Source organism: Lotus japonicus, chromosome 6 (genome assembly GCF_012489685.1).
Source record: "Lotus japonicus ecotype B-129 chromosome 6, LjGifu_v1.2".
In the NCBI taxonomy this organism is placed as follows: domain Eukaryota; kingdom Viridiplantae; phylum Streptophyta; class Magnoliopsida; order Fabales; family Fabaceae; genus Lotus; species Lotus japonicus.
The window spans coordinates 44,101,735-44,128,164 of NC_080046.1; the positions used below are offsets into that span (position 1 = coordinate 44,101,735).

A 26,430-nucleotide genomic window follows, 5' to 3' on the forward strand; every position below is an offset into this window, starting at 1 on the left:
TCTGTTAACGTTCATTAACGGTAGCTGAGGTAGGGACCAACGTGACCGACGTTTTCAAACTTCAGGGACGACGGGAGCCATTTTGGAAGAATAGGGACGAATTTGCCCGACTGGTGTAACTTTAGGGACCAAAGTGACTATTCACCCGTCAGTTAATCCTAGGATGTTACGGTATCACAGACAGTGACAACGTGTGTCTGCTCCAAACTACAGAGACTCCGAGAGAGATGGCGTTGTGGTCTGCTGCAAAGAGCTTCCATGTCCCAGCAAACGTCGGCGTTCTGCGCCGCGGCGCTTCATGGGCTGCCGGAATTGCCGGAGTCTCGGTGGCCGGCACCGCCATGTGGCGTTCCTCTTCGTCTAAGCGCTCTTCACCGTTCGCTTGCTTGAGCCTTTCCACTGATACCCGTAAGCTCCGATCATTTCTTAGCCCCATTTGCTTGTCAAATCTCTCTGCTTTCTCTTAATTTTGTTACGAAAAATATTCAAAAAAAGATTTTTTGAATTTTTTTTTTCACACACAGGTAACTATGTAGAATTTGGTCTGGGAAATTGTTACATGAATTCATTTAGTCTCTAGTTTTTGTTTATGCAAATGAAAAATTAATGTCAGAACAAGGTTTATGTGTTCAGTTTTTGTATTGTTCTGTGAAAAGAGTGTGTAAATGTGTGTGTTGGATATATTTGACTATTTGAGTGCAACATGAGTGGATCTTTCATTTCAATTCATAAGAAGAATTTCGTTCAATTTTTATCTGGGAGTGATTGCTGCTTGCACTTTTGTCTTTGGTATGCAAATGTGCATACAGTCAAGTCAAACCTTTGACTTTATGGTGAAATTGTTCCTTATTAGGTGGGACTTAATAATTTTCTGAAAGTGTTGGTTGTTTGTTGCCTATAAAAATTAGGATAATTTATATGCTACTTACAAATTAATAGTCATCCAGTGGAATTTGATTTTGTGTTTTTTGTGGTTGATTCTACATTGGATCATTTAGAATTAGTGTGGCTGCTGCGTAACTGAATGGAAGTGTATATACTCACCCTTTGATATGTGTTCGTGTGCAAAGAGCTGGAAAATCTAGTATAATCAATGTTTGTTTGAACTTTGAAGTATATGTATTAGCCTTTGTTGAGATGCCCTTTTGTGTTTTGGCAGAGAGATTCAAAGGGAGAGTGTTAGGTTTGTAATTAGAACCCTAACAGAGGGAGACAATGTTGTTTGCTGGAAGCACTTTCGCATTTCTATTTTCATTTATATTAAAATCTTATGCTGTCTATATTTTCTCATTGATTGTAGGGACCAAGGAAGCTGTTCAGACTGAAAAGGCCCCTGCTGCTTTGGGGCCATATTCTCAAGCAATCAAGGCCAACAACCTTCTGTTTGTGTCCGGTGTTCTTGGTCTTGATCCTGAGGTTCAATATTACTCATCTGAAGTTCACACATTAATTATTCTGTCTTCCAATCTTTCAGCATCTCTATACATGTGCAATTGTGCATTTTTGTTGGCCGCGTGATGAAACTTTCCCTGATAATATGTGTTTTGCTCTCTAATGCAGACAGGAAAATTCATCTCTGATAATGTTGAAGATCAGACAGAGCAGGTAAGAGAACGCAACCCTGAATTTCCAGTATTTCATTGTGATATGTGGGAATTTTAATTTCTTTGTATTTGTCCTTTGTTGAATTTCTCTTGGCTTTGGACTTATGAGGTTTGATAGTTCAGTTCATGGATTACACCTCTCTACTCCCAACTCGAGTGATTTTTACAGTATAAGTGTTGGTATTGCTGCAGTAGGAAATTCTCCTTCTACACTTATCAGAAAGCGTTAATGATTTTTAATGACTGCTAAGAATTAGAACACTTACTAGTTGAATGTTGTGAACCTGAGTTAGCTCTTTCTCTTTGAAAGAATTTTTATTTGTCAGGATATGCTAGTGAAAACTTGAGACTTCGATCATTCCAGGAAAAAACATTTTTTAAAAAAAACTTAGATGTTACCAAGAGCTAACTCTAGATGTTTGATGTTTCCAATAAAATGATCTTTGCAACTTGCAATCATCATCATTAGCATTTTGCTGATAATTAGATGTTGTTAAGACAAAACACTAACACTTTCGTTTCATAAAGAGAAGAAATTCATTAAGAGTAAGAGAAGGGGAATACAAAAGGATAAGAAATGCTCATTAAAATTAAGGGTAAATAGTCAAGTTGGTCCCTGAATGTGTCAGCCGCCTTCAAGTTCGTCCCTAAACTTCTAAAATACCTCCCACAGTCCCTGAATGTGGCAAAAGTCATTCAAGTTAGTCCCTGGGGTTAAAATCGTTGACGGACGTTAACGGAAGACTGATGTGGATTTTTTTTTTATAAAGGCTGAAGCTTACGTGGCATTTGAAATTTGGGAATGTTTAAAAAGACTTCAATTTAGTCCATGATCTCGTTTATATGAAGATGAACCCTAAAATTTGGGGGAAAATCTCAAATTCTCAAGGCATGACTTGTGTGGCTTCGGTGAATCAATGGGTTGGGTCTCAAGTATTCTGAAATTGATTTCAAACCTGGTTTCAATTCTCAAGTCTCCTTCCTCCAATTTGATGCAAAAAGAAGAAAAAAGATTCGGTTTTTATGTTGTGATGCACAAAGAAGAAGAAAGAATTCCCACTTTCACCATCAATTTTTCTACGTGTCTCAAAGGAGGCTATGATACTGTACTCAACTATAGGAGCAGTTGGAATCACAACAAGATCCTCTTCTACATATTTACTGTCTTTTGATCTTATTACCCTTAAAATTGAAAATGAGATAATCACTTGCAATTGAGGAAAAAACTTAGAAATAAAACTAGAAGTCTGCAGAACTAGAGCACCACTGAAACTTTCTTCTGATTCAGTCTCAACTCAAGGAACCAGAGCACCACCGAAACCATCGCACAAATGGGTGAGGAGGGAGGTTTAGCGAACCAGATCCAGATCTAAAACCACAGCTCTTGTTCTCGACGACGGAGCGCGCGGCGGCGGCGTGCTGAGGAGGTGGATCTAGTAGAGAAGCTCAAGGTCTTGCCGGAGCCCCTCAACTCGCTCGCAGGCGAGATCGGGCGCGGCGATTCCAACAGAGTTCGCGCGGTTCTAAACTGCATCGTTGGTGGCTGGAGAGGGAAACCGACAAGGAAGAGGAAGGGGAAAAAGATGATGGGGATTGAGATTGCTGGGTTTGCATTTTGGTCATGGAGTTGGGATGAAGAAGATGAATAATGATAAAAGAGGGGCTAAATTGACTTTAATTTTTATGCCTAACTTTCATTTTACATGTGGATACTCCACCATGGTAAAAAAAAATTCCAGGTTAACATTTCTGTTAACGATTTTAACCCCATGGACTAGCTTGAATGACTTTTGCCATATTCAGGGACCGCGGGAGACATTTTAGAAGTTTAGGGACGAACTTGAAGGCGGCTGACACATTCAGGGACCAACTTGACTATTTACCCTTAAAATTAAAAAAGAAGAGTAAAAACAAGATAGGCTAACATTCCTTTCTTTATACTGATAGCCATCGGTGCAATACAACTAGTACTGGCCCAACCCTTGAAGATCACTAACATCATAAGACCCAATGTTAAGAATCATAAGACTCCTAATATTCTATTAATGTGAATGCTTAGTATACCACAAAGTATTAATGCATTTCCTTCTACATAAGTGGAAAACCAATATATAAGCAGTTTTCGCAACATGGTTACATTCTTTGGATGTCATTGTGAATCATTCTCTGGTAGATGCATGTAAATTCCTCTCACTTTCATAGTAACATGTGCTAGTAGCATCATCTTAATGTTTCACTCTTGTGAAAATGCACTCACTGATATCGTGCTTGACATTTGAAATAATTACATATTGCAGATTCTCAAAAATATGGGGGAGATCCTAAAATCTGGGGGAGCGAGCTACACATCAGTTGTTAAGACAACAATTTTGTATGAATTATTTGTTCTTCCTTAGTTTGGCTTGTGTTGTTATGTGTTGGCATTATGAGTAGGTTTATATCATTCATTTTTTCCAGGTTGGCTGACTTGAAGGACTTCAAGAAAGTTAATGAGATCTATGCTAAATGTGAGTTATATGATAGTATTTTGATGTTTCTTTCACATATATGAAACTGAATTTTTTGTTCTGATAATCCCTTCAATACATCAAACAACAATATATGATGCAAGAAAATCCAGTCTTTTGTCTGAGTCACAGTATATTTCGATATGCATTGTACTATGCTGAAACAATTAGGTTTTCCCCATTTGTGGTTTTTATTTTTCACTTCTGCAAATAATGGTTGCACTAACCATATATACCTGTGGTTCAAATGGTTTCAGACTTCACTTCACCTGCCCCGGCTCGTTCAACATATCAAGTAGCTGCTTTGCCATTGGACGCCAAGATTGAAATTGAGTGCATAGCAGCACTGTGAGCTCTATTAGTAGTATACATGGCTCTTAATTAAACTCAGGTTAATAATACAGGAGGCACATATCCAAGCTTTGGTGTTTTACTTTGATGATGCTCTTGTAATTACAATCAGATTATCTCTCAAGATCCTTTGCCTATTTAAAACTGAAAGCAATTAAGAGAGTTTTTTGTTTGTTATGCGGGGTCATATAACCTGGACCATAGTTGGATGTCAACTCATTATTTCAAATAAAACCATGTCTACAATAGACCTGCTGGAAATTATCTTTGCTCATTGCATAAATATTTTCCTTCCATAACTAAAGTGAGTGGGTACCAAAAAAAATCATTTAAAGTGAGTTTATTTCTTACATATCCAAGGCTATATTCATTCTTTGTTTGAAGTGAGGTTGTGTCTATAACTATGATTTTATCTGCTTTTAATTTAATCTAATAGTAATCAAGAGTAGAATACAAATCAGATACCACCTGGAATCTGTATTCACACAATGTGATTAAGATGTTTCTAGTAGAATACAAATCAGATACCATCAGCAGTCTTTTTAGCTTATCATTGCACTAGCCTTGTTCTCTCTGGATGTTCTATAGAGTTTGCATGACGTATGCATATGTTTCTATGCCCAATTAATACTTTGTATAAATTAGCACATTTCAATATACATATGGATACATAGATTAATGGTACTTTTATAATACAATAGATCAAATTGAAAATCATCAAAATCATTCTACTACAAAGAAAATGAATGAATAAATATTTTGACAAACATTTTTTATTTAAACCAAAAAAATTTGAAAATCCATATTTCTGAGCCTTGACTCCTCTAGGATGTAAAGAAAGAGCGTAGGTTGTAAATATGAGAGAATTAAAGAAGTTTAAGAGTGTCAAGAGCCAATACGATTACAACAAAACAAACTGTATCAATTGCTATTCAGTTTCAAAAAAAAAAATTTAAATTATAGTAACCTCAAATCAAATGAAACATCAACCATAAATCATTGGGGTGGAATTCCGTCCCAACTCATACATTTTTTTCCTCCTTATATCTTTCCTTTTATTATGATCACATCACATATTAATATTACATCTATTATTTTTCTCTCTTTTCTTTCTATATTTAGGTGTTTACACAGAAAAAAGTACACAATATTTAATGGGTGGAATTTTAGTTTGGAGAAGTTCTTCTCTCATATCTTTCCCTCTTTTAAGAACACACACCTTCTCTTCAATAATGTTTGTTGTTTTATGCAGGGTCGTGTATAGACATTTTGGGGCCTAAGGCGAAAATGTTAAAATGATATTTTTTTATAAAAATCTTAAAAAGTATCATATAAAATATCAAGTTTATATATATTAAACTTCTAGCTTTTTGAGCTGTTAAATCATTTATCATAGTTTTATAATCAAGCAATTCTAACATTCGCTTTGAATATATAAGATAGTTAACTTATTCGATCTATTTTTTAACATTGTTCAGCTTAGATATGATTTAACAATAAATAAAAAAATGATGAACAATAAAACCTGAAATGCAATGAATGAAAAAAATAAGAGATTTTACAACACTTTGATCTCAAGTATTTAATTTGATAATTCACTCAAGGCAGAAACAATGAGTAAAGAGCACACTTGTACTATACATATATAAGTCATAAAAAAATTAACAGTTTATAGTAAATACAAATTAATTTTTCAATTTTAGAAATACAAAAATAATTAATATTTCATTTATCAGTTTTTTAAAAAATGTAAATTTGCAAGTAAAAAACACCACTACTATTAACGGACAAAACTACTCTTTTCACATTGCATTCTTAGTTCTCACGCTGCATTATCCACGTTGCAATTAATATGATTTAGTTTTTTTATTATTCTATTACCTCTCTATCTCAGTAGTATATAAATTTTATATAAGTACCAATTTGTCCCTGGTGCCCTTAGGCAATTGAGGCCTTAGGCAAATGCCTCAATTGCCATAAGGCCTACACGACCCTGGTTTTATGCATACAATTACTATGAATTTGTTTAGTTTCAGAAAACATTTTCTATTTTCATTTTTCATTTTTTTAAGTTTAAAAAACATGTTTGCTTTGACTTTTTGTATTTATTATCACGGTTGCCATCGTCATCATGCCACAACCACCGCTACTGCTCGTCATCGTTGTCACTACCACCACTGTCACTATCACCCTCTCCACCACTTGCTTCAACGTCTCTCCCCCACAACCATCACTACCTCCTCCACCACCGTCACCATCAACCTCCACCATCACTGCTTTTCATCGCATCAGTTGGTGGTAGCTCTGACAGAGGCGATGGTGGCAAATATGGGGGAAGATGCAGTGGTGGCAGAGACGAAGAGACAATGATGGTGGCAGTGCAGTGGTGGTGGTGGTGGCAGCGTTGGTGGTGGGAGTGGTGGCAATGACAGTGATAATGGCGATAGTAGTGATAGCAATTAGCAAGTTTCTATTTCTATTTCTAGTGAAATTGAAAATGAATTTTTTCTATTTTATGTTTTTATCATATCTTAGAAAATATTTTCTATAAAAGCATTTTTTAAATATCAACCAAACATATTTTGATCTTTATTTTCTATTTTCTTTAAAAATGAAAATAGAAAATTGGCAAACCGAATGAGTCCTCACACCTCTCCTTGCCATCGATTATTTTTATAGTTAACAGCTCACCATTACTTTATCATTAGTTCACTTCATCAAATTTCCATTCGCATGCATCCTCGGTAAAGAGTGAATCATCATATAGTATAAACCAAGCTCTCACGGTATGATTTTGTATCAAATAGTTGAAGGGAAAATTTCAGTTCATAATGGGCGAACGATTTAATAATTGTGAAATTTTAGTTCATAAGGGTTTTAACTTTCAATTATGATGATTAATAACGAGAATTTAGGTAATGGAATACTAGCTTTTTTAATCAAACATGAATAGAAATTGAAGGCATGTTAGTAAAGACTAAAATTAGCTTATGTTTATGTGCTGCTGACAAACATGCATGGACCTTGTCCATTGCCAAAAAATGAACTATATTTTAAAATTACATTTGTACATTCTATTTCTTAGTAAACTTCTTTCCATTGGAACAAGCCAGATCTCTCAAATCTCTATCTACAGGAGAAAATTAGCTGACTCTAATTTCTTTCCACTAAGTACATTTGCGACAATCACTAATAGAATCATGCAAGCATGATATTCCTCCATCTTTTGTGAATCAGTGTTCTCCCGTGATTGATCCTTCCATGGCTGATCAAACAACCTACGCAACAAATAGGTCAAATATGATGATTAGTTTTGATGTATTAATACCAAAAATACAATCAGACTTCGTTTGTGATAGCGAAAAAGAAATTAATTATTTTTTAGATCATTTACGTGTTTAAAGTACAGCATGCAAGTTCACCTGCAGAAAAGACAACTAATTTTGTGGCAGGGCCAGGGAGCTTCTTAAAAGAAGCCGAAAAACTTACCATCTCCAAGCAGGATCAGCTTCAGGAGGGCACCGCACCCTTGAACTTAAACAGTGTGATAATATGAAAGTATTGTAGCCTCGCAATAAGTCGGTTCTGCCCACTACAGAACAAAGCAAAAACATAAATATTCGCCAAAAGCAAAGTTTTGAATCTCAATGCAAATATCTAACTGAATAGTCAACCCTCACCTATCAAAACTGTTGTACTAAGTAAACCATATTAAATGTATAAACAACAAAATAGCATACCTGGAAAATTAGAGGAGCCAAAAATCAGGAGACAGAGAGCTGACACAACTGATGGTAGTAATTCCTGATTTATACCAAGCTGCTGTTGGAGGTAGAAAATTGTAGAAGCAAGTAACTCCTCACCGCCAATATTAAAACCGTGTCCTTGTCCGGAGGAATTTTCAACACGCACCAGCAAAGAATGCAGGGATTCTAAGTTATTTGTTTCAGCAAGTCCTGAATCGATATCATTGGATTTCTGATGGACCTTCCCCATGATTACTGATGCTGTTAACCAGCGTAGTAATTTTGACACTAACGAGTCATCATGAGACTCTTCCCCTAAATTATTTGTGAAAATGATGCGAGACTCATAGGACCTCAGCCTTTGGGAAGACTCCGACTGTAAAGCAGTTGTAACTGCCCAGTCAAGAAAGCTTTGAAGCCTTTCCTGATTCTGCAGACATATAACTGTGGTTATTCATACGCAAGATGCACTCGGACTACATGTTCAAAACGTATATATTACCTAATTGGTAGAAAATTAATATGTACAAGTGAAAATAATTAACACGGCCAGAGTTAAAACCAAACGACAATTTTGATAGAAGAAACAGAAAAGGGAAAAAGAGAGAGAAACTGAATCTATCTGTATTATCATAACTTGGTGTTTGTTACAACTGAAGAAACTTCTTTATATAGAAACTTGATGGCTTGCAGAGCAAGCTACTAATTCTGTTAGTTCTTAACAGAAACCTAACAACTAATAACTGCTCTTAACAACTCCTAACTACATGTGTCCAGCTGGCATTCCAGCTGGCACTGCTTACACATCACAATATTCGATATTTTTATATCATATACACTTATAAATTTTACACATACTAATATTGTTATAAAAAGTAACACTTTTACAATAGCATGATAGTACAATAACTTGTTATATACCCTTAAGCACATAACATCTGCACAAATTTATATACAGTGAATCTCATTTTTTATTTTCATCTTAAAGTATCATTCTTCAATAAATAATAAAAAAACGCTATATGAAAACCAATTGCATTTCTGCACAGCTAAAATCTATAAAATTATCTGAAATTGATTGCATTTGTCTTTGAACAAACAATTTTAAAAAAGGGTAATTAACAATCAAATGTTTCTATAATAGAAATAAAAAAATGGAGTGAGTGAGTTAAAGTACCACTGAGAAAATGGAGACGGGAGGTGCATTCATAAGTATGGCTTCAAGAACAAACTCCGGGTTGATGTTTTCTGTTGGTTGATTACACACACTGCCAGCCTGGTATATCTGGTATAAGCCCTCAATTGATAAAGTGAAATGTGGCTGATATACCTTCCTTTTTTGAGATAACTTCAACATTGATGCTATCATTTGTAGAAAAGGATTAACTAGTCCCACAGTTTCCTTTGCCAATGATGATACATCACGGAGTAAGAAATGAAATAGAGTGGATGAAAGCTCCATGAGCTGCTCAAGACCATAGTTTTGTAACCACTTGGAGATGCTTTCAAAAGAAATAACATCATTGACAACCTAAAGAAAAAGCTAGGGGTAGTCAGCATGAAACATGTAGAAAACTGAAATATATATACATACACACACACACACACACACACACACACACACACACACACACACACACACACACACACACACACACACACACACACACACACAGAGATATATATATATATATATTAACAGGCCAACCTTTTTTCAAGCATAAACAGGACTACAAAATTAAACAAGTATTATGCTAGGATATGGCATTAGCTAATCAGTCAATATATTTTTAATTTCAAGTCAAAGGAATTAAAAAAGACAGCTTGGACTAAAAATTTTAAGAGATAACTTTCGCAAAGCTAATCCATGCTCATAGGTAAACAATAACTTCAAACCTTCAGAAAAAGAGCTACAGGATCCAATATGCAAGGAAATCAGGATGGAGTTTATCATGATCAGTCTTGGGTCCCATTATCCCAAATACAGTTCAAGCACAAAAGACAAGTAATATATTGGTTAATGATTTGAACTTCCTTCTTTTAAGAAAAAACTTGGATCATCAAAGAATCCAACTGCCCCTCTTTGGCACCAAGCTCAACGAAAGAGTCAACAACAACAACAACAAAAGCCACTTCCCACTAGTGGAAGCATGTAATGTACCAATTGGCTACACCAAACTTTATGAATAAGCTTGCTAAAAATGTGCAGGCTTTCAAGTCATAAATTCAGCAAACCCCAACATACTCAAAAGGAAAACCAGGAACACGTAAACAGAAAAAAAAAGAGAACCCGATTAAACAGAGCAAAGTCAGGAGGGGGGAAAGAAAAACCTGCTGCATCCCACAAAAACTACAAACTACAAACTGCATAGGAATCAAGCACTAACCTTCAATATTACCGATACATGCCTCAAGAAAACTCTATTGTCTTCTCCATTAAGCCTCTCTCTAGTAACTGAGATGATACATGAAAACCATGAAAACAGAGAACACTGTTTCACAAGATGACGAGCAATCTTATTCAACCTCACTGATTTCTTTAACACCTGCAGTACAAATAAGATAGCCCTACATTATATTTTTAGAGGATACTCAAAGGAGTAGAGTCAAAGTAAGAATCTCGCTTATGGGGAAAAGGCGGTATATCACCATAGCATCTCAGACGACTTAAATTAAAAAGAGCTAACCGGCAAGAATATACTACATTTTAACTACTCTGTCAAGTAGGCATCTCAGACTACTTAACTGAACAAGAACTAATCGGAAAGATTATACTGCCTTTTAACTACTCTTTCAGGTAGACAAGTCACAGTCAGACTAATCAAATAAGTATAAAGCACTCTGACCACAGAGATGTGCGTTTATTAAAGGAGATGGACATTGTCATTGACACTCAGAAACTCTCGTTGACTTGGATCTTGATGAAACTCATTGACATTTCAGTTTTAATATGCAAAGAATTACAAGATAACTTAATATGTAAAACATAAATTCTGTTCTATTATAATGTCAAGTTTTGACATTTGAATAGTAAAATATATCACACATTCAAATTAATTCAAAGCTTTCTGATTCAAGATTCAATTCACAATTTGACAAGCAAATAAAGACATGAACTCATGAAACTGGGCTTGGGCACAAATACAGTTTTGGTTTCAGCTACGCATAGCCCAAAAGGTCAAGATATATTTGTTCGACACTACAAGTTAAAACAATAGGATAGAAAGACAGGGAAACAATAAATTGTAGAGTGGATGATTACCTCAATAATTAAGCCCTTTGACTCGACATCTGACAGAGGAGAGACATAAAAACTCATTAGACTCTCAATGGTAGAGTTCCTGATATATATCATTGCATCATCATCTGAGTTCAGCCCTGCATATACTAGCCGAAGCATCCAAATCCTTTCTGCTTTGAAATTAACAGACGTACTCCAAAAAAAGTTATCAAACAGAGGTATCGCCTACAAATGAAACAATGGAACACATAGCAGAATTACTCTTCGTTACAAAGCAACAACTTTAATGTAAATCAGGGGTAAAAAGAATAGGAAAGAAAATTATAAGGCCACAGATATATACCCTCATATCCAACTTGGAAGAGTGTATCAACAATGTACTTAGAGCTGCATAATGATCATGTGATGAATCTAACAATACACAAGAAGCCTCTGCAGCAAATAGAGCAATAACAGATGGGATTCTTTGCCATGGCTCTTCTATGCTGTTTTGAATAGAATTTAGTAGAAGCCGAAGTCCTATCATATCCTTCCTTTTTTGGCACTTCTGTCAGGCATTTTGATTGTTAATCAGCCACAACTTTTCAACACGGAATATATGCGTACACACACACAGACACAGAATCCTGAATGTGATGCAGTTGAATTTCATAGAAATCTATGCAATAAATTTTTGTATTATGTAATCATGCCTCATTCTGGGAGCACTAAAACCTAAATAAAGATCAGCCTTAGATAAAAGCCAAAGCCCAAATAGTATAACAAAAATCCATATTGACCATGTCTTCACACAAGTTTGGGCCTCTAGGAAAACATCTTAGAGGCTTCCACATGCTCATTAGCCCATATGATTGCCCAGCTGGACTCTTCCCAAAAGCTCGTTTTTGGCAATAAATTTTGTTAGACACAGAATATAAGGGCTTATTTGGTATTGAAAAGAGGATTCTGTTTCATTTCTTATTTTCACTTAAAATTACAAAAATGTAACCTTGTTTTCATTGTATTTCCTGTTTTCAAATATTTTTACAGGAAAAGATAAAAATGGAACTTTTATTATTTTCACAATTTTCTACACACATTTTGAAATCAGAAAAACAAAGTACAAGTTAGATGGCAATTTTGTAATTCTTAGTTAAAACAATAAATAAATAAAAAATTATACTGTCTCAATCCAAACAGGTCCTAATATAGCTTCCTAGCAATAGTCAGCAAGGCACGAAGGGTTAAAAAGAAGCAGCAAAGTTGTCCAAAATTATTTTTATATCAACAAGAAAAAAGAAATTCTGAAACAACATGAGCAATGCACTAAAGAGAAACTATAAGCATGATCCAATGAAAAAGCAGATGTGAGAAAATAAAAACACCTTCAAATAAGGATTTTTATTCCAACCAATCAAATTCAATACAGTAACGCACCAAAGAACCCGAAAATATGTACTTCAAGTCGCCCACAAAGATTTGTCACCTTGTTCTAGCCAAAAAATGTGAAATAAAATGTATCACAACAAACTGCCCCCAGAAAATGAACAGTTAAGACACCCATTTTCCACCAACTAAAATCAGTATTCCATAAGAAAGTGGCTTTTCATACACAAGTAAAAAAAGTATCAATCAAATACAAATTAATATATTACCAATTCAATTAAAAAATAATTAAATAAGTTTGACATTTCCTATGAAATTTAATAGGAGGATTAGAAAACAATTAAGCATAAACTGATATAAAACCATTACCAACCTCTAAGACATTCTTAAGTTTATCAAGAGTGCCATAAGCTAATCTTCTTATCCCATAATCTGGTGAAGACATGCTAACAAATGCAATGGCAAGCAACCCTGACCCAGCAAACTCCACAGGCTCTATATACGCCTTTGATAGGCTGTGAATTGAGAAATTCAGGATAAATGCAGGATCATAACGCTCTCTAACTTCAACATGAGAATAACGTATCTGTACAGGATTTTATGTAATTAGTTAAAATTGTGATAGAAAAAGGAGAACAGATATAAACCTAAACAGGAAACACTGCAACCTTTTTCCTGACAGTATCTTTCTCAATTTTGTTTAAAGATGATGGTTCATCAGAGATACTTCGGTCATAGGGAAAATAGAGAACTGTTGACACACATATGTCAGGGTCAATTGGATAGTTGTCTCCATGTTGGCTTCTGGTCCATTCCGCAATTGCATCTGAAATCAACAGGGCATTCTGAGGCCTTGATCCAGTCATAGACTCAATGTGTTGCATCAGATTGTATATCCCCAAATCAATCTGACTGAGTGTTGCACCATAAGAATGAAGTAGCAGTGCATGCAATTCTTTTAAGTTTATGCTGACATCATTTCCAGCATCTAAACCAGCATGACAATTCTTTGTACGCAAGAGTATCCAAAGCAACTTAACAATTTCCAATGGTCTACTAGTGAGCTCTGTTGTTGGCTTTTTGTGCTCCTCATTATTTTCATAATGGTTAGGAGAAGGAATGACAAGACATTTCAGAATGCTGGACACAGGCTTCAAAAGGGAACCTGCTGGTTTGCGCACAGAATGAAGAGTGGGAGCAAACTGAGAATGAGCAACTAACAACTGAAGATATAATTCATATGGCAGCCTCCCCTCATTAAGATGAGTCAATATAAGCCGGAGAGTCTTCATTGTTGTAGGATCGTTGAATCTATAGAGAAGAGCACATCTGAAGAATTGCTCAAGGAAGGGAATGGATTGTAATTGAATAAGATCACTTTTCATCTCTACAGCCAATTCAAGAATATTTTGTAACACAAAAGCTTCCAAGTGATTATATAGCAATGAAATGTTTGTTCTTTTAGCAGCTCCACATTGACCAGAGGCTAAAGAAAATTTCTTAACAATGAACTGCCAAATGTCTACCAAAATGTTTATGAAATGCATCTTGGAAACTTCCAATTTGCTTCGCTTTTCCGCAGCAGCCTCTTTCAAATCCTCACCTACTTCATGAAACAATAATAGTTTACAAAGTGACATCTTTGCAACAACATGATTGATGACGTTCAAAGACTGGTGGAGAGAATCACTATCAATATCTTGACAATCACAGTCCATCAGCATATCAAGTGAAGCAAATTTTGGGCAAATGGACTTGAATAGCTTTAGTCGCTTCTTCAGTTTCACAGAATCTCCATGAAGAGCAAAGTGATACTGCAACATATGAATTGATTTTCCAAGAAGACTACGATCAATAAGAGAGAGCAGTTCTTGAACAGATGATGGAAGGAATTCTCCGAACTCTTCCTCAAATATGTTTTTTGAGAAAAAGCTCTTTCCCTGACTGAAACCTTTTAAAAGAATTTTTGAATAAAAGTAAGGTATGTGTTTAAAATCTTTGTGATTGTTTTCCCCAAGTCCCTTAGAAATTAGGCTCAAGTATGACAAAGAAGCTGGTAGAAGCAGTATAAACTGATCTTCTGAAAGAGTAACATCAAAGGCATGTCCCATCACACCAATATCATGATGTAAACTAATATTCACTATACCCAAAAAAAATTGCCCAAATATTGATGAATGCAGAGAACTCAGTTCAGTCAGAATATGTATGAATTTAGATCTCATTGGATTTGTCTTGTGAATGCAATGAGAAAGCATTTGCACTGGAGTCATCCCTATAACTTTCCACATGACCAACAACAAAGGATGAAATTTTTCTTGTTGCATATGTTTCTGCTTATACAAAGCATTGACAGCTTCATGCAAGCATCTATCTGCGCAATCTATTTCATAGTTTACAGAAAAGTCAACAACCTTACTGTAGATCTTCTCAAAAATATCACCTTTCGTAACTTTTTCACCCATCTTCCAAAATAAATCATATGGTACCCTGTTTCCAGATGACTGCTGAAAAAAAATGGATATAGCTCTGAAAGCATCAGTAGCTAAGGAGCATCCAACAGATAAATAGGATATCTTAGTTGGCAAATCATCCACCTCCAATTCCACTCGATTGAACATCCAATCTACCAATTCAAGGAGCTGGAAAGGGTTTAAAAACTGATGCAAGGCATGTAAAGTACACAATGTTGGAGGGAGAGGCATCATGTCTTTAGAGCAAACGCACAACTCAAATTGTTCTCTGAAATCCAGAAACAGCTTTTGTTGAAGGCCTTCGAAGGACTTCATGAAATTATTAGCAACATCTTGAGCTTTTGATGCACATCGGTGAGTTCCAAATAAAGACCACATGTAGTCTAGAGTCATTGTCAATATATTTAAAATTGGATTACCAAACTCGTGAAGCCCCTCTCGGGATAGTACATTCAGCATGTCAAAGCCACTCCCTATATATCCATTTGCAAGACTACTTCCCAGGGAAAAGGATAAAGACATCGGAACACAAGGATGACAAAAGATGGTTTTAATCACTTGTTGACTGTTTGATGAAGAAAAAGCACGGATTGTAGACCACTCAGAACCACTTCCAGGAACCAATAATTGAGCTAATAAATTCCGTACAAGAATAACACACAGATTCAAACGTTCTTTGATTTCAGCTAATGGGTTATCTTTATAACTTAACTGAATATGATGAGTCCAGAACAACACAAGTTGCAGATTGAGAAGGAGCGAACAATCGTTAATGGACTCAGATAATTTATGCAGTAAAAGCTCTTGAATCTTTGACAGCTTTGATATGTAAAGATCATTCATACACATGATTGCCGGATATATCACATGGAAAGGTATTTGTTTTAAAACGATACCAAATGCAGCAGCATCAGCTTCAGTAGGGTCTAAAAGTTGGTTACAAGTTAGAGAGTCTGGACACAAAGTGAAATCAGAGGTCCCAATAGGAGCAGCATTTCGACTATCACTACCAAGATCTGATATGACCATATCCAAGCCAGCATAAAACATTACAGGACACAACTCAGAAGCATGGAGGATAACACTATAGTCCTGTGAAATGACCGCACGAAATGCCAGATTCGTGGCTATTTTATCAGTACCTTCAAGTATAGTGGAGGATACAAAAGCTAAGATGGTTTCAGCCATCCCATGACCAACCCCACTACTAAATGATTTATTTACGTAACCAAGTGCACTTCCCAAAGAACCATCAGCAGAGACAGATTCTTCATTTTTAGAGAAAAGACAATTTTGTTGGTGTGATATGCTCTTTACAAAGTCCAACAAATTCTTCAGAGGTTTCCACTCAGGAAAGACTTCATTATATTCATTACTGCCACCAAGTCTCTCAGTCAAGTCAGCATTAACTAAAGCAGCTAACAACTCAGCATTGACCTATTAAAAACACAGATTTAACATTAGAGGTGCACAAACTGCTAGCAGACTTAACCTAAAATGTCCAGTTATATGTTATGTACCTGTGTTTGCAAGAGATACTTTACTGTATTGCAAGTGTATAATAATACCATGGATTTTTTAGGCCATGAGCAGGTTCCTGATTTAGGACGAATCACCTTTAGACACTTCTCCATCACACATAAGATAAAAGGACTAAAATCAGGTGATGAATCTGCAAGGAAAACAACTAGATCAGAAATGAAGAGCCAAAACTTTCTCCACAATTTTGGCAACACCAGATAGTTCATTTTCCAAGAGAGACCAAAACATAGGACCATTACCAAATACCATGACCTTATGAATTTATGCATAAAAATGAGCTTATGCATAATATTTAAAGGCCTACAGAGATACATGTCATATGAATTTATCATGCGGATTAAAAAGGGATGCAGAGGAACAAAAAGGAAAATAATCAGCACAGAATATAAGTCATTTTAGAGTTAGACCATGTATGCAAAGAAAGAAATGATGACATCATAGAAATAATTACCTTTACCACATTCCAAACAATGGACATAACTCTTAAAGATATTCCAATATTTGACTAAATTATTCCCAATTGTAGAAACAGCATCACATAAGAATGATACCACAGATGAAGACAAACTTCGTAAAACTTCCACCTCCATGATATTGACAGGGAGTTTCTTTCTGTGATAACCTGGTAAAAATAAAAACCATGCTTCTATCTCATGAAGGTTCCTGTCAAAAGCACCAGTACTGAACATAGCTGCCATGGCCAGCCTGTATGCCAGATCCTTCGTCTCATCGACTTGTGAGAACATTAACACATCAAGGAATGGCTCTAGGTATTTGTACAACATGGGTGGAGTTTTTATAGGAATTTCATTGTCTGGGCACCACTCAATGTATTCAACAAGCAAAGACAACAGAGAGACCTGCAGATAACCTGTTAACTCTAATGGATTTTTGAGAAAACTCTTGAAAGATTCAATCGAATTATCCAAAGCGAAAGGCAGAGTGCGCTGCACAAGAAAAACAAAAAACAAATATAAGATAATTTCATGCATATTTGTAGCACCTAGAAAAAATATATAATATTTCATAATATAATTCCTCATTGACATCTTGTAGTCGGCAAAGAAACCTAAATTCCAATTCATGCCTACTTTAAACACCAGGTTTACAGTGTTAGTGTATCCCAAAGGCTGAAGTGAAACAAGATTTTAAAAAATTGAACATACACCAAAATATTTGAGAGCGTCAAGCAGTTTAGAGAGTAAGTATGAGTCTGCATGCTTCAGGGTGCTAATGCCCATGGAACGAAGATCCACACCCCAAATTTCCCCAACACTATCAATGAGATCCTCTGTATCATCCAATGCATCTGCTCTTAGTACACTGTCAACTGTTCCACTGTTGCTATTCAAATCCAAATCTGGACCAGCACTTATCCCACCAACAATTATATCTATGTCACTCACAGAAGTATCAATTTTTAACTTCTTTCTAGCATTGCTTCCATGTTCATGATGATCTGCATTTCTCTTCAAATTTGATGTATGGGCTTCAGAACAGGCATCTAAAGAGGAAAGCAGATTTAATAAAACCTGCATATCAGGAAGAAAAGGTTGAACATAATTCTGAATTTCTTGCTTGACAATATGTTCCGAAGATGGATTGCTGGAACTAGAATTATGGTTCAAACCATTAAAAAGAGAGTCCAGCAACTTCAGTAATTCCAGAAGAAGTCTTAGAGTACCATGTTTCACATAAGAGTTTGCATGATGCAATCCCTTGTTAAACATTGACCTGCTGAATGGACGAGGATACAAGCACTTCATGATGTCTTGTAAATCCATGTTGCCAAATGAGTGCTGATCGATTGATTGAGAGTTGATGAATTCCTTGGAAAGTCCACTGCTGACTGATGACACCAAATCAGCTGCCACAGAGATCGCAGAAATCCTGCAATAGATCAGTCATCATCCGAAAAATATGGGGAGAATGTAGAGAAAGAAAAACGTACATACATATAAAGAGAAATGATAGCAAAACCATCCTTGATACTCTTTTTCTCAGCATTGATTTCGAATAAATACAAAGACAAATAGAGTGCATCAATAAAAGACCAGGTCAGTGTGAGTAGCTAACATTCCAGGCACATATAAATTCAATGAATAAAAGCACAAATAAACAGAACATAAAAAAATACTAACCATGAAGATGACTTATAATTCTCAACATTGTAAGGAAACTCTTTCAAATATGACAATCCAAATGAAGCTTTGGCATTGACAATAGCCAAAAGCAAATCACGGTGATACTGAACCTCCGACGGCCACAGTTTCTTCATGAGGTCCATGATTCTCTTCGTATTACCCTTCAACGGATTCGGGCGCCTCTTCAAGTCAGGCATCAACCCATTACTCGAATCAGTACATACCCTTACAAGAACCTCAAAGGCCGCCTCCACAGCCTCACCACCACCTTCCCTCCCACAAACCTCAACCAATTGCTCCAACGTCACGCTCCCGAACAGCACACTCCTCAGTCCCGGCGGCACCAATGACTCCTCAACAAGAACACAGTCCCTCAGCGTGGACAACACAAAAACCACAGTCTCATCATCATCACTCCCCAATCCACGAAGCACGCTGGAATACATCTCCTTCCGTTGCAGAATCCACCGCAACAGCCCCGGCTTCCCAACCTCCAAAAACGACATCGCGAATCGAACAAACGCCTTCCTCAACAAACCATCAGCAGCATTCCGCTTCCCCTTAGCAATACCAACGAATCCGGCAACGTTGAAATCGAAGCTCTTGGCAACCTCATTGGCCAAATTCGGCCCGCGCCTAACCACCGCAGTCGCGAGCGAAAGCGCAGCCTTCTGCCGCTTCACTTCCTTGCTGTTCAACTCCTTATACACATCATTCAGGTAATCGGAAACAATCAAACGCGCGAACTTATCCAAATCCTTACAGATACTCACCGTTTCGCCGGAACTCTGCTGTTTTCCGTCACGGTGGCTCAGAATGGCGGAGATTAACTCGAATATGTACCGCGTTCCCTGTTTTCCTTGCCTCAGCTTCCACGCTTCCAGAAGCTCCGAGCACTTCGGAGAACCGCGAACGTATTCGCAAAGCAGCGAGCCACCGTCGTCGGATTTCAAGAGCTTGATGAACTCTTTTGCGGCGTCGGAGCATAGCTTTATCTCTGCCGAGGTGATCCTGTGCAGAAGCTCCTTCAGTTTGGTTTCGTGGCGAACCTTCACTTGCTGGTTGAAAAACGCGCCGCTCCAGGCTCCGCCGTGTGCGGCGGCGGTGGCGGCTTCTTTCATGGATGTAGGTTTCAGCCTCTGGTTAATTGATTTTGTCCCGCGCAGAAAAGAGTGGGGACGTAGGTTAGAGAAGAAACCCGAGATATGTTACGACTTTGAAAAAGAGAAACGTCGTCGTATGCACACGATTTTATTTTAAATAAAATGGAACCGGTTTGAACCGGGTGGGAGGATTTGTTTTTTTTTTATGCTTCGGAAAATAAACAACAACATGAAAGAAAAACTAAGGCCCTGTTCGGGGTGGTTGTAAATTTAAAGTTTTGAAAATTTGGAAATCTAAAACTGGTTTTAATTTTTAATTTTTTTAATTATAAAACGGTTGTAAAATTAGAGGTGAGAGCAAAAAGAAAGCAATGATATACCAGTTACGTAAAATCAGCAAGAAGTCAAAAATAGATTAATTTGATTGTCACGTACTCTTCCCATGATCAAGTAAAACGGTTATCCATCGTAATTCAAACTTTTAAAACTTAAAACAATAAACAACAAACCTATTATTTTGGTTTTTAAAACAAGGGGAAAAGTGTTGTGAAATTGGGTTAAAAAGGAAATCAAAACTAAATTTACCGAACAAGTTTTGTTTTGAAAATAACATTTCAAAACTAAAAACTGAAAACAACAACCACCCCGAACAGCACTTAAGGGATTCGGAGCATGAGCAAAAGCTAATTTAAGGAAAGAACAAATTGAATTTCAATGTTTGAAGAAGTAAATAATAAGACGAGTTTGTCACGGTCTAATTTATCTTCGACAATGGCACTGGAATGAAACTCTTTATACTGGATAGGTCTAGTCATTGTGCTATTGTCGAATTGAATTTCAATGTTTGGTAAGTGTTTACGGTGGTTTTTGGTAAACAAATATCCTCTTAGTTCGACTAAAGGAAGTTTAGATTCAGGGTCCTTTTGTGAAAACGTTTTGCCAAAGTGTTGTGTGTGAGTTGATATTTTTCGACAACAATGAGCAATTTGAAAGAGACTGAATTTCATTAAACACGGATCAATTACATGAAGATCAAATAGTAACAAAGCTAAATGAAAACGACAGGAAACGTAGATTTTGACAGGAAACTACACAATAGGACTGATAATTGACAAGCTTAAATGCAAGAAAACTAAACAACTGGTTCTGCAACGTACTCCTCCATCATCACGTCTTGCTCCTTGAGTCTCATTGATGCGGACATTAGAGCTTTTTGGTGAATTTTTTAGAGTTGAGTTGGGAACCCCTTTTTTGACTTGAATTCTCCTATTTATAGAGCATGTCCTTGGCGGTTTTCTTCTTCTTCGTGGATGGGTTAGTGGGTCTAATTCCCTCTTCCCACGATTTGGAGTTGGTTCTGGAAGTTCCCTGTGCAGTGGTGGAGATCGTGTGCCTCAACTGCTTCTTGGCCACGTATTCAACCAACGTGGTGAGACTTCGACTAGGTCAATGCTGCACATGTTCAATGTGCCCGTGTTTGTAGCAATGGTTCCCTTTGTCGAATTCGACTGCTTTTCTGACTTAGCATATTTTCTCCTGTCCTTTCTTTAGTCCAAGTTCGACTGCCTTGTGTGCTTTGGGCCGAATGTCCTTGGGCCAAAATATTGGGCCAACAGATGCCCCCCAAAAATGTTGATTCTCGACTACCAGGTCTTGGAGGGATCAAGCATTTTTGAGTGCGAATTTCGAACGGAACTAATGGTCATTTGCGACTTTTGCCTTTCTGACTTCAAGTCCCATCAGAGATCCCATCGTTTGACTTTTGCCCCAATCAGAAGCCTTAGCGTCTGACTTCGTCTGTCATCTGCCGTCTCTATTCTAGGGCAATCATGACCCCTTTTTAGCCTTTACGTTAGGGTTTGCGGTTATATAATAAAATAACCGTTGGATTTCAAATTTTTTTATACACCATCCTGTAATGCAGCTTCACGTCCGACTCTTCATTTGCCTATAAATACGCCATTGTTGGCCCTTTGCAAGCTTTACCGTTTTTCAAACACTGAAGCTTTGCCTGATTTTACTTGTGATCGTCTTCAATCATCCGGTTTTCTGCTTCTCTGGTGCATTTTTCTGAATATTTCCATGGCTTCCAGTTCTGACAACGTCATTCCCCTGGCCGCTGCGTGTGAGATGAACGAGGCCAAACGCACTCCCATTCCAGACCCGCCGTATGAAGTGGAAAAAAGGGCTATCTGGAAATCTCAGGTATTCATCCCTATTTCTGTTAATGGAAATCTACGTGCCATTTTAGGTCCCCTGAAGAAGGCGAAGAAGGGCAGGCCTAATAGTCTTCCTGAGGGTTACGAGCATTTTCACCCCAGTGTTCGTGGGGATGAACTTGTTCTTGCATTTCGACCCTCTTACCGCTTGCCCTTCCTAAAAGATCCCAAGAGGACTTTTAGGTCTGCACCGCCTAATCCAACTGCTGGTGAGGGAGCCTATTTGAAGTGGCTTTACAGGGTGGAGGCCAGTAAGTCTGGGCACTGGAAAGTCACTGGGATTTTCGACCTCATTCAGTTGTCGAGGTCGCCGATTTCTTACAACCCTGCTATGCTTTTAAGTTCTCTTTTCTTTTGGGAGCGGTCTACCAATAGCTTCCATGTCCCCTTTGGAATGCTTTCTCCCACTCTCCTTGATGTTGCTGCCATTACTGGCCTTTGGGTGGTGGGTGATGATTACCATTCTTCTGCTGCCCCCACCAATCCCATTGCCATTCCGACGGACAACGTAGCTTTCAGCAAATTTATTAAAGATCACTATGTCGAGAATGGCGAAGTTTCCGACGCTGAGCATGTCGCGTTTCTTCTGTACTGGCTTTCTGCCTATGTGTTCTGCACCAAATCCTTGAGGATTCCGGCTAAACTTCTTCCTTTGGCCAATCTGTTACATGAGGGTCGAATTATCGCTATGGCCAGGCTTGTGCTTGGCAATCTTTATCAGATGATCAATGAAGCGATAGCCGACATTCGAGATCCTAAGGTTGCGGCCTTGAATGCAGCCGGTCCTTTCTGGCTTCTTCAACTTTGGATGAACTCGGTTTTCGAATCATTTCTCCCGGCCAAAAACCCTCCCCCCATGGTGTCCAACACAAGGATTGATGCTTTCAGGCTTGAAGCCCTAACTCCTCTTTATGATGCTTCTACTTTTGAAGCTGATTTCAAGAAGTATTTCACTATGTTTTTCGAGCTGAAGCGTTTTCGCTCGAGTTTTGCGCCGTATCACAAGCCTTCTTACGGCCCCCGGTGGCTGAAGAAATCTTATCCCAACCTTCCTGGCTCAAAGAACCTCTCTCAGCATCAAATTGAGCTTTGGCAAACTATCTTATCTCCCAGGGTGTTGACTATTAATTTTGCCAGCAATGATTTCACTCTGTGTGGCTATAATCCTCAGCTTGTGTCTCGACAATTTGGGCTAAGTCAGGATTTGCCCAATACTTTGTTAGACAAATCCCTTGTCCTCTATCCTGGTACCATCACCAAACGTAGTGCTTTCGACACTACTATTAGCTATTACAACGACGAGGAGCTGCTTGACCTTAGTCCTTTCAATTTTGCTCCCTCTTTTTACGTCACCCAGTCGTTTAAGGCTTGGTGGTCTGCTTATTGGCATGACATTTCGACACCGATTGAAGATTGCTTCCAGCGCATAATGAGTATTTTTCTTTTGCAGAAGCAGGCCCCAAAGAAGACCAAAGGTATGCATATATCTGAGATCAACGCTTTCCAACAATTCTTCGGTGTCGTATACTTTCCGGGTCCTCGTCTTCAGGAAACTGTTGCCAAAGCAGCTCAAGTTCTGAGGCAAATGTAGGAAGCTAAAGCCAAGAGAACTCGATTGAGCATCCCCTCTGATGAGGATGGTCTTTCTTTCATTATTCGAAAAACAGGCTTTAGGTTCCCATCACTGCCTACTTGTAAGTATGCTTTGGCCTTTCCAGTGGTGCTTCCTAAATGGGTTGACCACGTAAGTATCAAAAACTTTTACCATAGCGCATTGCCCCCTCGGAAGCGGGTGACCTGGACCAAGCATTACTTATGGAATTTCCCTCTCCATGTGCCGGTCGAAATCTTCAACCACATATCGATAAGAACGCTTATTGGTCAAGGTAATCATTTCGACCTGGCATCTTTGTGATACTTATGGCTTATTTTTCCTTTGTTTTTCTTTTGTAGCTGAGCCAATTCCGCGACCGACCCCTCAAGCTTCTCCCCGGGTGACTTCTGCTACTATCGAAGTTGAGGAGGATGATGATGATGTTACTCTGGCTGATAAGCTCAAGATGCCTAAGGTAATACTGAAACTGTGAAGCTTTGATCTTTATTCGATATACACCTTTGTGATCTTTTGCCTTTTGTTTCAGAGTCGAAAACGAGGGGCCACACCTACCACTTCTGCAAGCCAGAAAAAAGCTAAAGGTGTTGGTGAACTTACTGTGGGAAATCCCTCCCCGGCTAAGTCAGCCAGCCAACGTGAGGAAATGCAGCAAGGTGGTGATCAGGGTGTTGATCAGCAAGCTTCCAGCCCTCTTCTTCAAGACACTACACCTATTCCTGTCGAGATGGCTTCGGCCAAGAAGACCTCTAGGAAGAGGTCTAGTCGTAAGTCTGGCAGCTCCTCTTCTCGCCACGCCAAGAGTTCAACCAGTTCCAGTCCTCTCAAAGAGTCTGGCCCTAAGGTAAATCATTATGATTCACATTTTGTCTTAATTTGCTTTCTTTTCTTCCCTCTCAATCATTTTCACTTTTATTCTTCAGAGGGTTGGCATGTCTAAAATGGCTGTGCCTCGAGCCACATGGTTTTCTTCTAAACCCCCACCAGTTGTCCCGTCTAGCTCTTTGAGCAGTTTAGAATCCTCGAGCTCGAGTTTGGACTCTAATGAGTCAGACCCTGTGTGGGACAAGTTGACATTTTACTTTAACTCGAAACCAATCGCTTGGCAACATCCTGGTTGTGAACCCTATTATACTAAAGAATGTCGAGATAACCTTTTCTAATTTTCCTCCGCAGGATGTTCAGAACATGTCTTCCCCTGCTCGTGAAGAGAATGTGCCACTCGTCGAGGTACAGAGTGGTGAGGATCAAGTGCCCCCAATCATTCAGCCTGACCGGGTGATTGGTGATATGCTCCCACCAAAGGCTGATGCTCTGGCCTCGACTCATCATGAATCCTCTCCCCAACAGCTTCAAACTCCTCCCCAACAGCTTCAGCCTTCTCCCCAACAGCTTCAACAAGGTGCCAGGGTCGCTTTGCTTTCTCCTCATGCTAAGGGAGGTTCAGCTTCTTCTAAGACGGCTGCTTCTTACCACACTTCCGGTGAGAGGCTTAGTGCTCTTTTGGTTGAAGATCCTCTTTCCATCTTTCAGAGCTTCTTCGATGGCACTCTGGATCTCGATTCTCCGCCACGCCAAGCTGAAACTACTGAGACTGCTCAGTCTGGTGGAGTAATTAATGATGGACAAATTGAGGAAGCTTTTGGTAAGTTGAAAAAGGCTGATTTTCGATGAAGGTTTCATCGACGGGGTCCGGACTAACCCTCGACTAGGCCAGGAAGTTAAAGAGCTGCTTGTCTTCCTCTTGGGCCAACGACTTGACCAAACTCGGGCAGATGCTCTCGTCGAGCTTCAGACTCTCTTGGTCGATATCGTGGCCACACTTGACAAAGCCACTGCGGTGGAACAACTTATTGATACCAAAAAGGCACAAGTGGCTTCCAACACCAATGGACTCTTGCCCGCGAAAGACGAAATTCTCAAGCTGACTGCTAGGAAAACTCTTATAGTAGCTGAGTTTTCAAGTGTTGATGCTCGACTGGATGAGCTTCAAAGGGAGGTAGCAAGGCTCGAGAAGCAGAGAGCAACATTGATTGATGAAGGCCCAGCCGTGAATTCCCGGCTAAACACCCTGGCTGCCGAGTGCACAAATGTGATGTTATCGACATCTCAACTCTCTAAGGAGGTTGCAGCGGAGCAGCGCGTGAAGCAAAGCTTGGATTCTAGGATTGCTGCTGCCAGGGTTCAACTTGAAGCTTTCAAGTCGAGGGTTTAGGTTTCATGATTATTACTTATTGTAGTGGCCATGGATTCTTGTGGCCTTTGTTGCCAATCTTGTAGTGTTCATTCTTGTAATTCTGTTCGACATTTAATCAATGAATGAATTTCGTATTGGTGATACTCGACATGCTTTACTTTTCGATTTGCATTCTATTGTTGATGTTTCAGACTTTTGCTAAATTATTTCCTGCGTGGTATTGCTGAGTTTTATACCATTTAGCTTGGCATCTACTCTAACTTTTCATCTTCTAAATCTCCTTGGAAACCGCAGTAATTTATAACGCTCTTTTATCACGTTCTTG

The 26,430-nt window shown here is 38.2% G+C and overlaps 2 protein-coding genes across 6 annotated transcripts; one reads left to right on the plus strand and one right to left on the minus strand.

The window, feature by feature from the left end:
- Positions 1 to 171: 171 nt before the first annotated feature.
- On the plus strand, positions 172 to 4,726 carry LOC130726369 (reactive Intermediate Deaminase A, chloroplastic-like). Its single transcript, XM_057577628.1, has 6 exons — positions 172 to 408; positions 1,301 to 1,416; positions 1,561 to 1,605; positions 3,902 to 3,975; positions 4,062 to 4,111; positions 4,369 to 4,726. The coding sequence occupies exons 1-6, from the start codon at positions 228 to 230 to the stop codon at positions 4,461 to 4,463; spliced, it is 561 nt and encodes a 186-aa protein (XP_057433611.1). The 5' UTR covers positions 172 to 227; the 3' UTR covers positions 4,464 to 4,726.
- Positions 4,727 to 7,427: 2,701 nt separating this feature from the next.
- On the minus strand, positions 7,428 to 20,176 carry LOC130726425 (uncharacterized). Of its 5 annotated transcripts, none has more exons than XM_057577684.1 (13): positions 18,972 to 20,176; positions 17,997 to 18,720; positions 17,282 to 17,777; positions 16,809 to 16,960; positions 13,483 to 16,725; positions 13,188 to 13,400; positions 11,793 to 11,993; positions 11,471 to 11,674; positions 10,596 to 10,754; positions 9,386 to 9,739; positions 8,203 to 8,638; positions 7,952 to 8,054; positions 7,428 to 7,740 (listed from the first exon to the last, which is right to left on the minus strand). In XM_057577684.1, exons 1-13 carry the CDS (start codon positions 20,093 to 20,095, stop codon positions 7,593 to 7,595), a joined length of 7,557 nt encoding a protein of 2,518 aa, XP_057433667.1. In that variant the 5' UTR covers positions 20,096 to 20,176; the 3' UTR covers positions 7,428 to 7,592. The 5 variants fall into 5 exon arrangements, with proteins under 5 accessions (XP_057433667.1, XP_057433666.1, XP_057433669.1 ...); XM_057577683.1 differs by having other exon boundaries at positions 11,793 to 11,996; XM_057577686.1 differs by having other exon boundaries at positions 11,793 to 11,996; positions 17,997 to 18,697; positions 18,972 to 19,147.
- Positions 20,177 to 26,430: the final 6,254 nt, after the last annotated feature.

What these genes read in the sequence shown, in the direction of transcription:
- LOC130726369 (XM_057577628.1), top strand. Translation starts at nt 228, where the DNA reads ATGGCGTTGTGGTCTGCTGCAAAGAGCTTCCATGTCCCAGCAAACGTC. An exon ending in GTTGTTAAGACAACAATTTT is followed by an intron (nt 3,976 to 4,061) that starts GTATGAATTATT and finishes CATTTTTTCCAG; the next exon opens with GTTGGCTGACTTGAAGGACT. An exon ending in TAATGAGATCTATGCTAAAT is followed by an intron (nt 4,112 to 4,368) that starts GTGAGTTATATG and finishes AAATGGTTTCAG; the next exon opens with ACTTCACTTCACCTGCCCCG.
- LOC130726425 (XM_057577683.1), bottom strand. Translation starts at nt 20,095, where the DNA reads ATGAAAGAAGCCGCCACCGCCGCCGCACACGGCGGAGCCTGGAGCGGC. An exon ending in TTGTTTGGAATGTGGTAAAG is followed by an intron (nt 16,961 to 17,281) that starts GTAATTATTTCT and finishes TTTTCCTTGCAG; the next exon opens with ATTCATCACCTGATTTTAGT. An exon ending in CTTCCAAGTTGGATATGAGG is followed by an intron (nt 11,675 to 11,792) that starts GTATATATCTGT and finishes TTTCATTTGTAG; the next exon opens with GCGATACCTCTGTTTGATAA.